This window comes from Ranitomeya variabilis, chromosome 3 (genome assembly GCF_051348905.1).
Source record: "Ranitomeya variabilis isolate aRanVar5 chromosome 3, aRanVar5.hap1, whole genome shotgun sequence".
Lineage (NCBI taxonomy): Eukaryota > Metazoa > Chordata > Amphibia > Anura > Dendrobatidae > Ranitomeya > Ranitomeya variabilis.
Window position 1 is genome coordinate 705,810,652 of NC_135234.1, and position 12,281 is coordinate 705,822,932.

Below are 12,281 nucleotides of genomic sequence, written 5' to 3' on the forward strand. Positions count from 1 at the left end.
TATATTGATAAATTCTTGATTATATATTTGGACAATATTTTGATTTTTTCCGATGATTGGAAGTCTCATGTGGAACAGGTCAGGATGGTATTTCAGATCCTTCGTGACAATGCTTTGTTTGTGAAGGGGTCTAAGTGTCTCTTTGGGGTACAGAAGGTTTCTTTTTCGGACTTTATTTTTTCTCCCTCATCTATGGAGATGGATCCGGTTAAGGTTCAGGCCATTCATGATTGGATTCAACCCATATCCGTGAAGAGCCTTCAGAAATTTTTGGGTTTTGCAAATTTTTATCGCCGTTTCATTGCTAACTTCTCCAGCGTGGTTAAATTCTTGACTGATTTGACGAAAAAAGGCGCTGATGTGGCGAATTGGTCCTCTGCGGCTGTCTCTGCCTTTCAGGAGCTTAAACGCCGATTTACTTCTGCTCCGGTGTTGCGCCAACCAGATGTTTCTCTTCCGTTTCAGGTTGAGATTGATGCTTCTGAGATTGGGGCAGGGGCCGTTTTGTCTCAGAGGGATTCTGTTGGTTCTTTGATGAAACCGTGTGCCTTCTTCTCCCGCAAGTTTTCGCCTGCTGAACGCAATTATGATGTCGGCAATCGGGAGTTGTTGGCTATGAAGTGGGCATTTGAGGAGTGGCGACATTGGCTTGAGGGAGCTAAGCACCGTATTGTGGTCCTGACCGATCATAAGAATTTGATTTACCTCGAGTCTGCCAAACGGCTGAGTCCTAGACAGGCTCGATGGTCCTTGTTTTTTTCCCGTTTTGATTTCGTGGTTTCGTATCTTCCGGGTTCTAAGAATATTAAGGGTATGTTCACACGATCCTGATTTCAATCCTTTTTTTTTCAGGACAAAAACCGCAGCTCTTGGCAGAAAACGCAGGTGCGTTTTTGGTGCGTTTTTGATGCGTTTTTGATGCGGTTTTTGATGCGGTTTTTAGTGCGGTTTTTTATGCAGTTTTCTCTGCAGATTGTCTGTGTTTGACACAAATAAAGCTTTAACTGCAGTGGGGGAAAAAAAAAAGAAATGATGTCATTTCCTTGTCCAACCCTTTTCTTCTTCCATCCTCCATTTTGGGACTAAACACCAAAATGAGTGGACGTGTTTTGAATGACAGCGCTCCGCAGAGTGCGGAGCGTAGGCCAGATCACAGCCCGCGGATCCAGCTCTATCCAGCTATGCGTCATGCGCCCCTATATTTAACATGGGGGCGCATGGACATGCGTCGCACTTGCGTTTTGCGCCGCATGCGTCACTGCAGCGCACGCATCCGGGCGCACAGGACGCAGCAAGTTGCATTTTTGCTGCGTCCAAAATCAATCAAAAAAAGGACGCATGCGGCGCAAAACGCAGCGTTGTGCATGCGTTTTGCTGCGTTTTTGTTTGCGTTGTGTGTTGCGGCGCCGACGCTGCGGCGCACAACGCAAATGTGAACATAGCCTAAGTGCCACGTATTTAAGTGCCACGTATCACGTATGTCAGTGCCACGTATTTCAGTGCCACGTATTTCAGTGCCACGTATTTAAGTGCCACGTATTTCAGTACCACGTATTTCAGTGTCACGTATTTCAGTGCCACGTATTTCAGTGCCACGTGCCACGTATTTCAGTGCCACGTATTTCAGTGCCACGTATTTCAGTGCCACGTATTTCAGTACCACGTATTTCAGTGCCACGTGCCACGTATTTAAGTGCCACGTGCCACGTATTTCAGTGCCACGTGCCACGTATTTAAGTGCCACGTATTTAAGTGCCACGTGCCACGTATTTAAGTGCCATGTGCCACGTATCACGTATTTCAGTGCCACGTATCACGTATTTCAGTGCCACGTGCCACGTATTTAAGTGCCACGTGCCACGTATCACGTATTTCAGTGCCACGTATCACGTATTTCAGTGCCACGTATTTCAGTGCCACGTATTTCAGTGCCACGTATTTCAGTGCCACGTATCACGTATTTCAGTGCCACGTATCACGTATTTCAGTGCCACGTGCCACGTATTTAAGTGCCACGTATTTAAGTGCCACGTATTTCAGTGCCACGTATCACGTATTTCAGTGCCACGTGCCACATATTTAAGTGCCATGTATTTAAGTGCCACGTATTTCAGTGCCACGTATCACGTATTTCAGTGCCACGTGCCACATATTTAAGTGACATGTATCACGTATTTAAGTGCCACGTGTCACGTATTTAATTGCCACGTATTTAAGTGCCACGTATCCCACGAAGATTTTCCATGGAGAACAGACACATCCAGAGACATGTCTGCTCTCCACGGCTGCAGCAACACACTGACAGGAGCCATAGTTCCTGTCGGTGTGTCACTTTTCATGCGCGAGCGAGTTTACTGGCGGTCATTGACCCCGGCACTCTCGCTTAACGGCAGTGCTGCGTGGGAAAGTTCAACGCAGCTGTACTGCTGTTAACCGAGACGCCGGAGCCATTGAACTCCGGAACAGTACGCGATACACTGCTAGGAGCTTCGCTCCTGGCAGTGTATCGCCGGAGAGCAGCCGATCGGCGTGGGACACTCGTTTTATGGATTCTGCGGACAGGGAGTATGAATTTGATTTTTTATTTTGTGATTTTTTCCTGGAGGATCGAGGGCTTCGCCTACAAGTGTGCTGTTGGTGAGTATATACTCTGTGTTATATGTTGTATGTACTGTGTGTCATGTATGTGTATTGTGTGTAGGTGTTTTGTGTAACTTTACAATTGTGCTAAGTCGCCGGACACAGGGACAACTCTCCCATCCTAATACCGGATGGGAGTCGTAGTCCCATACAGCGACTTAGCACAATGGTGGCACTAGCGTCGCATGGGGACACACACACACACACACACACGCACACACACACACATATACACACACACACACACACACACCACACAGACAGACACACACACATACCAATTCAATCAAACGGCCGACACGATCCCCATGCGACGGTACGCCTCCATGTCTCTCCGCCCAAGCACTTCCGCCGACGCACTTCCGGCCGCTTCCCCGCACTTCCGGCTGCAGCGGTTCTGCACCACAAACCGCAATAAAACCCGCAGATATATTTTTGATCTGCGGGTTTTACTGCGGGTTTGACCTCACAATGGAGGTCTATGGGTGCAGAACCGCTGCAGTTTCGGGGAAAGAAGTGACATGCTCCTTCTTTTTTCCCGCACCGATTCATCGCGGCTTTTTAAGGGAAATTCAGGACCGTGTGCACAGTGGTTCCTGTTTTCCATAGGGGTACATTGTAATGTACCCTGCATGGAAAACAGCTGCGGAACCGCAGCGGCAAAACCGCTGCGGTTCTGCAGTAAAAAACGCACTGTGTGAACATGGCCTAAGGCTGATGCCCTTTCTAGGAGTTTTTTGCCTGATTCTCCAGAGGTCCTTGAACCGGTCGGCATACTGAAAGAAGGGGTGGTCCTTTCTGCCATTTCCCCTGATTTACGGCGGGTTCTTCAGGAATTTCAGGCTGATAGACCTGACTGCTGTCCTGTGGGGAAATTGTTTGTTCCTTACAGATGGACTAGTAGAGTGATTTCTGAGGTTCACTGTTCTGTGTTGGCTGGTCATCCTGGTATTTTTGGTACCAGAGATTTGGTTGGTAGGTCCTTTTGGTGGCCTTCGTTGTCACGTGATGTGCGTTCTTTTGTGCAGTCCTGTGGGACTTGTGCGCGGGCCAAGCCTTGTTGTTCCTGTGCTAGTGGGTTACTTTTGCCATTGCCGGTCCCTGAGAGGCCCTGGACGCATATTTCTATGGATTTTATTTCTGATCTTCCGGTTTCCCAGAGGATGTCGGTTATCTGGGTTGTTTGTGACCGGTTTTCTAAGATGGTTCATTTGGTGCCTTTGCCTAAATTGCCTTCCTCTTCAGAGTTGGTTCCGTTGTTTTTTCAGCATGTGGTTCGTTTGCATGGTATTCCGGAGAATATTGTGTACGACAGAGGTTCCCAGTTTGTTTCTAGGTTTTGGCGGGCCTTTTGTGCTAGGCTGGGCATTGATTTGTCTTTTTCTTCTGCATTTCATCCTCAGACAAATGGCCAGACCGAGCGAACTAATCAGACTTTGGAGACTTATTTGAGATGCTTTGTGTCTGCCAATCAGGATGATTGGGTGGCCTTTTTGCCATTGGCAGAGTTTGCCCTTAATAATCGGGCTAGTTCGGCTACTTTGGTTTCGCCTTTTTTTTTGTAATTTTGGTTTTCATCCTCGTTTTTCTTCTGGGCAGGTTGAGCCTTCTGACTGTCCTGGTGTGGATTCTGTGGCTGACAGGTTGCAGCAGATTTGGGCTCATGTGGTGGACAATTTGGTGTTGTCTCAGGAGGAGGCTCAACGTTTTGCTAACCGTCGTCGGTGTGTTGGTTCCCGGCTTCGGGTTGGGGATTTGGTTTGGTTATCTTCCCGTCATGTTCCTATGAAGGTATCTTCCCCTAGGTTTAGGCCTCGGTTTATTGGTCCTTATAGGATTTCTGAGATTATTAATCCGGTGTCTTTTCGATTGGCGCTTCCGGCCTCTTTTGCTATCCATAATGTCTTCCATAGATCTTTATTGCGGAAATATGTGGTGCCCGTTGTTCCCTCTGTTGATCCTCCAGCCCCTGTTTTGGTTGATGGGGAGTTGGAGTATGTGGTTGAGAAGATTTTGGATTCTTGTTTTTCGAGGCGGAGGCTTCAGTACCTTGTCAAATGGAAGGGTTATGGCCAGGAGGATAATTCTGGGGTTTTTGCTTCTGATGTCCATGCTGCTGATTTGGTTCATGCTTTTCATCTGGCTCGTCCTGATCGGCCTGGGGGCTCTGGTGAGGGTTCGGTGACCCCTCCTCAAGGGGGGGTACTGTTGTGAATTCTGCTTTTGGGCTCCCTCCGGTGGTAGTAGGTGGTAATGCAGTTGCCCCTGAGTTGCAGTCCTGGTCAGGTGTATCTGCTGATTGCAGTTCTGACTGGGGTATTTAGGCGTGCAGGATTCATTAGTCCTTGCCAGTTGTCAATTGTTGTTGGGAGGTGTTGGACCTCTGCTTGGTTCCTCCTGCCTTTCTGCCAAATCAGCAAAGATAAGTGTCTGTTTTTTTTTTCCTGTGGCACACATGCTATGTGCTTCATAATTCAGTGCTATTCTTTGTGTTTTCTTGTCCAGCTTAGATTGTGTCAGTATTTTCTCAGTCTTGTTGGATTCTCTGGAGTGGCAGATATACATTCCATGTCTTTAGTTAGATTGTGGAACTTTTTGTATTATCTGCTGTGGATATTTTTCGAAGGGTTTTAATACTGACCGCCTAGTAATCTGTCCTATCCTTTCCTATTTAGCTAGAGTGGCCTCTTTTGCTAAATCCTGTTTTCTACCTGCGTGTGTCTATTCTTCTCCTACTCACAGTCATTATTCGTGGGGGGCTGCCTATCCTTTGGGGGTCTGCTCTGAGGCAAGGTAGCATTCCTATTTCCATCTATAGGGGTATTTAGTCCTCCGGCTGTGTCGAGGTGTCTAGGGTTTGTTAGGCACACCCCACGGCTACTTCTAGTTGCGGTGTTAGTTCAGGATTTGCGGTCAGTACAGGTTCCACCGACTCCAGAGAAAGTTTCGTGCGGCTCCAAGGTCACCAGATCATAACAATATACCCTACCCCCAATCCCCATCCCTACACCTGGACCGCCGACTCCCAGCGGAAGATGCTGGGAGGCATAGTATCGTGACTACAAGTCCGTCATCATTGGTGAGATCCTGCCAATTTTATCTTTTGTGCACTGGTTCACATGAGCACTGTTTTGGTTATTTTGAGTGGGGTATTAGTTGGGTTGTTATAGGTTTTGTCTGAATTGAGTAAAAGCTAAGTTTTAATATTGGGATATCCTCCTAGCTATGCTGTAGCCGAATACTTTCGCAAGGCGCTGTACGTCCCCTTTACTTATATTTACTGAATTTAAAAAAGTGATCTCATAAGGATAACCACTTACCATAATCACCTTTTTAGCCTATGGACATTATAAAGGGTATAGCAGGCTTGGAGCCCACTCTATGAGACATGTGATGTCACATTTAATGAATTAATTGCAAGATGCAGGTTTTCCTCAAAAATAAAACTGATCACGAGGGATTGTCCTGCCAAGAGCTATAACTAGACTTTTTTTTACTTGAACAAAGGTTTATTTTCCCTTTCAAGCTCTGTATATGTGCACATTGGATACTCCCTACTTTTTAGAAGGATCTCTTGACCATTAACTAATTCCAAAGGCTGACCTCTAATAATCAGCAATAAAAATATGGGAAAACCAAACCCAACCCCAGCAATGGCCGAACTGAGCGTGTATTTGTTTCCAATAGGGAGAGATGAGTGAGCCACCTCCAGACAACTTCGGTTGTGGCATATCTCCAGTGGAAGCCAAAGGATCGGGTGTTGTATTTTACCATGCCTGATCCTTCCTTTACGTTGCAGCATCTGTCTGGATGCCCCATACACGTTAGATTGTAGGACAGTCCTGTTGAAATCAGCAGGGTGGGCTGACATAGTCTGATATGTATGGGGACCTAAACGGGTTCATTTTCCTGAAGTACTACAACAAGGAAAATACAGCATTTTACAGTGCCCATTAAAGTCAATAGGACATCTGTGTAATGCAAGACAAAACAGGTCCTCCAGAAGGTGCTCTTTGTAATAGTTCTCCAATCTGGCTAAGGAATGAGGATCCCAATAGGCAACTATCTCATTAACTTGGTATTCCAGAGTATAAAAAAAGGGTTTTCTAAACTAGACAATACCATCATAGGTCCCACTATACTATTATTGTCAAACTAACCACAATGGAAATCATTGAACCACTGTATGTCAATTATGTCCAACGGGACTCATTAGGATTTGATAAAAAAATAGGTATTAAAGCCAAAGCCAAAATAAATAAAGAGCCTAAAACAGCCAACTCATGGGATATTTTACTATTTTACTTCCAAACATGTCTACTTTGTATACATTTATCTTTCTAGGTCAACATTTCACATACCTTTTAAAGTCTCCATGACAAATGTCTTGAGATAATACATATACTTAGCATCTTCACGCTTTGTAATGGCGGCAATGAGCCAGCTGTTCTCTACAATAAATATGGGTGGCTGGTTGTACTCCGTGCTTATCCAGTACAGGAGCATCCTCAGAGATAATGATTCCATTTGTTGGAACTTCATAGGTGGGTCCAGCATTTGAAAACTCAGAATGGGCCCAAAGGAAAGAGCAAAAAAGTCGGCTGTTCCTTTATTGAACCTCTTCTCCTCATCAGTAAACTCAGGCAGCAGGGAAGATAGATTGTGCTTCATGGACTCGGGATAATCCCCATCTAGAAATATTGGCCTGGCAAACCATCCCAAGACAAAATCAAGAGATTTGCTGGATTCTTGGATGCAGTGTTGCGTCATATTGATTGGGTCGATCCAATGAGAAGCCAGCGCTATAGACACTTGACCTTTCTGCACGGGACGGAATTCAGTGTCATAAAGATGCCAAACGCGGGCGTGAGCCTACCAAAGGAAAAACAGATATATAATTAGTATTTGCAACACATCCCACGATCATTGTAATCTATATACAGAAAACATGTTATAGGGCAGTACAGTAGAAGTTAAAGAATAACAGTCATTCATTTTTTTATTTTTTTCATAAATCAATAGTATAAGTGAAAAAAAGAAACTTGGTTATTAATCTTATTAGAGAAATCTGCTTTGGACTGATCATTCATTTTCTAAACCCTTAATTCACAGGTAAAATCTGTTTTCAGCAAATGCAGATTTTCCCATTACTTAGATAGAAGATGACAGTTGGTTCTCATAAAATTCTATGGAGAACTGTAACGGACGTTTCAGGGGAACCTTCAGCAGAATATCTGTGTCGGCCTCTAGTTCCTTCCTCCTCCAGTGAATTTTAAAAGCACCAGCGGCTATCCTCTATCTCAGTAATGGGAAAGTCTATCTTCACTGAATACAGGCTTCTACTGTAACACCTTCCCTGACTATTTAACCCCCTAAACGCCACAATCAAGAGCAAACATGTTATTTAGAGGGTTGTGAGGGGCAGGGGCTCCCGCTCTCATCAAATGGGTACTCTTGCAACACAATTATGAATAGCCGATTGTTGTCATGGCAGTTGAAAGTCAAGTAATGGGTCTGCCAGCTACAGTGGCCTGTTAGACCATGCAACAGGTGTGATCTAATAGGCTTTCCATTAGTATCACATGACAGGTTTAATGCACAGAAATACACGTGTATTGCATTGCTTTAGAGCAGTGATCAGAGAAGTAAAAGTCCCATAGAGGGACAAAGTAAAAAAGTAAAACAAAAAAATATTTTTTTCTAACAATATAAAAAAATCTACATAATTAAGAACAAAAAAAATAGTCATAAATATTACATAAATAAATATGCATACGTAAAAACAAATTAAACAAAAAAGGCCATACTGGTATTGTTGTGTAAGGAACAACCTGATCAATAAAACTATCACAATATTTAACCTCTTCAGTGAACACCATAAAAAAAAACAAAAAAACAGTCAAATGGAACAGCCAAACAAAATGAAGAATAAAACGTGATCAAAAAGTTATTTGGAAATAAAAACTGTATTCCTGAAAATGTCATCATGTTCCACAAAAAACAAGCCCCCATTCAGCTCCATAAACTGAAAAATAAAAAAAGCTATAGCTGTTATAATAAGGCCAAACAAAAACAATGTTTTTTTCTATAACTTTATTGTATAAAAACAGAAAAACATTAAAAACAATATAAATGTGGTATCGCTGCAATCGTACTGACTCGAATACTAAAGCTGTACTTTTACCAGCATATAAAAACAATTCCGAAATTGTTGTTTTTTTGCTAATTTTGTCTCCCCAAAATTGGAATAGTGATCAAAAGGGGTTATGTGCCCAAAAATGGTACCAATAAGTACTTCAACCCATTCTGCAAAAAAAGAAATCCTCACATTACTCTTTCGGCAGAAAAATTATACCTCTAAAAATACGGGGATGCAAAAACTTTTATTTTTTTTTGCAAAAAAGCATTTTTTAGTGCCTCCCTCCCTCCAAATGCCCCCTCCCTTCTGAGCCCTACAGCGTGCCTAAACCGCATATGAGTGCCCACATGTTTGGCATTACTGAAGAGAGAAGAGCCCACTTAATTTACGCATGTCTCCAAAAGCACAAGCTGGGCATTATGTATGGGGCACTACAATATAATGGGTACCACAATGGCATATTTCCATTTTCACCCTGCATCCACTGCATGATTGTTACTGGAAAACAATCTAGGAGTGAAAATCATGACTACACCCATAAATGAATTCCCAGTGGGTGTAAATTCCAATATGGAGTCATTTGATGGGAGTTTCTGCTGTTTTGGCACTTGGAGGCTCTTCAAATAGAGTCTGCAAACTAGTCAAAAGTCAAATAGCACTTCTTCCCTCCCGAGCAGAGGCTTAACGATGACAGTCGCAAAGGGAATGACCGCAACCGGGCCGGTCATGCCAATTTCACCTGAATGTGCGCCCTAGGAAATGTATTGCTGTGCAGAGATCCACCGGGTGCCTGAGCTGCAATACACACCGCTAGCCAATCAGAAGCAGCTTACATTGGCTTGCCAGTGATGCCCGCCACAAGGCAGCGACGTCATGAACTACCCATGCCGGCACACTGAAGTCATCTGCCAGCTCCTGCGCCGGCTACAGAAGAGGATGTCACATGGCATGGGAGCGGAGGAAGGTGAGAATAATAATCATTTGGTTTTTTTTAAAATATGCTGGAGAAAAACAGGAAGGGGACCTGCATTCTGGACATTATACCAGAATGGGGATATTATACCAGGATGGTGGACTTTTGTACCAGGATGGGCGATATCATAGCAGAATGGGTACATTATACCAGGATGGTGGACATTATACCATGATGGAGGATACTATAACAGAATGGGTACATTATACCAGGATAGTGGACATTATACCAAGACGAGGAATATTATATTGGAATGGGTACATTCTAAAAGGATGGGGGCATTATTCCAGAATGTGGGATTATACCAGAATGGAGACATACCAGAATGGGGGCATTATATCAGAATGGGGACAGTATACTAGGATGACGGCATTATACCAGGATGGGAACATTATACCTGGATGGGGACATTATATCTGAATGGGGACATTATATCAGGATGGGACATTATTCTAGGATGTGAACATTATACCAGGTTGGGGGACATTATACTAGGATGGGGATATTATACCAGTATGGGGGAATTGTACCAGAATGGGGACATTATACCAGAATGGGGCATTATACCAAGATGAGAACATTATACCAGTATGTGGACATTATACCAGGATGGAGGACATTATATCAGCAAGGTAGCATTACAACAGGATGGGGCATTACACCAGAATGGGGGCATTATACCAGAATGGGTACATTACATCAGGATGGGAGGACATTATACCAAAATGGGGACATTATATCAGGATGGGGGCATTTTTCCATAATGGGGCATTATCCCAGAATGGGGACATTATACAGGATGGGTATGTTATACCAGAATGGGGATATTACAACAGGATGGGGGCATTATACCAGAATGGGGACATTATACCAAGATGGGGGCATTATACCAGGATTGGGCATTATTCCAGAATGGGGGCATTATATCAAGATGAGAACATTATACCAGGATATGGATATTATACCAAGATGGAGGAAATTATACCAGGATTGTGGCTTAACAACAGGATGGGGGCATTACACCAGAATGGGGGCATTATACCAGAATGGGGACATTATACCAGTATGGGGGACATTATACCAAAATAGGGACATTATGTCAGGATGGGGGCTTTTTTCCATGATGAGGCATTATCACAGAATGGAGACATTATAACAGGATGGGGACATTACAACAGTATGGAGACATTACACCAGAATTGGGGAATTATACCATAATGGGGACATTATACCAGGATGGGGGTGTTAGACCAGAATGGAGGCATTATATCAAGAGGAGAACATTATACCAGGATGTGGACATTATACAAGGATGGAGGATATTATACCAGGATGGGGATATTATACCAGAATGGGGACATTATACCAGGATGGTGGCATGACACCAGGATGGAGGCATTACACCAGAATGGGGGCATTATACCAGAATGGGGGCATTACACCAGGATGGGGGACATTATACCAGAATGGGGACATTATACCAAAATAGGGACATTATGTCAGGATGGGGGCTTTTTTCCATGATGAGGCATTATCACAGAATGGAGACATTATAACAGGATGGAGACATTACAACAGTATGGAGACATTACACCAGAATTGGGGAATTATACCATAATGGGGACATTATACCAGGATGGGGGTGTTATACCAGAATGGAGGCATTATATCAAGAGGAGAACATTATACCAGGATGTGGACATTATACAAGGATGGAGGATATTATACCAGGATGGGGATATTATACCAGAATGGGGACATTATACCAGGATGGTGGCATGACACCAGGATGGAGGCATTACACCAGAATGGGGGCATTATACCAGAATGGGGGCATTACACCAGGATGGGGGACATTATACCAGAATGGGGACATTATATCAGGATGGGGGCATTTTTCCATAATGGGGCATTATCCCAGAATGGGGACATTATACAGGATGGGGATGTTATACCAGAATGGGGATATTACAACAGGATGGGGGCATTATACCAGAATGGGGACATTATACCAGTATGGGGGACATTATACCAAAATAGGGACATTATGTCAGGATGGGGGCTTTTTTCCATGATGAGGCATTATCACAGAATGGAGACATTATAACAGGATGGGGACATTACAACAGTATGGAGACATTACACCAGAATTGGGGCATTATACCATAATGGGGACATTATACCAGGATGGGGGTGTTATACCAGAATGGAGGCATTATATCAAGAGGAGAACATTATACCAGGATGTGGACATTATACAAGGATGGAGGATATTATACCAGGATGGGGATATTATACCAGAATGGGGACATTATATCAGGATGGTGGCATGACACCAGGATGGAGGCATTACACCAGAATGGGGGCATTATACCAGAATGGGGGCATTACACCAGGATGGGGGACATTATACCAGAATGGGGACATTATATCAGGATGGGGGCATTTTTCCGTGCGCCCCCAGAGCCTCAGGGCCAGATAAACAGGCCAGATTGCCCTCAGTGTTAGCCGCCCTGCAGGGGCCCACCT

General features: G+C 44.0%; 1 protein-coding gene across 1 annotated transcript in view; it reads right to left on the bottom strand.

The window, feature by feature from the left end:
- Positions 1-12,281, bottom strand: part of KL (klotho) — a 57,877-nt gene that overhangs the window by 11,527 nt on the left and 34,069 nt on the right. The window contains exon 2 of the mRNA XM_077298240.1: positions 7,002-7,512. Within this exon, the coding sequence (XP_077154355.1) occupies positions 7,002-7,512 (511 nt within the window). The remainder of the gene's footprint in view (positions 1-7,001; positions 7,513-12,281) is intronic.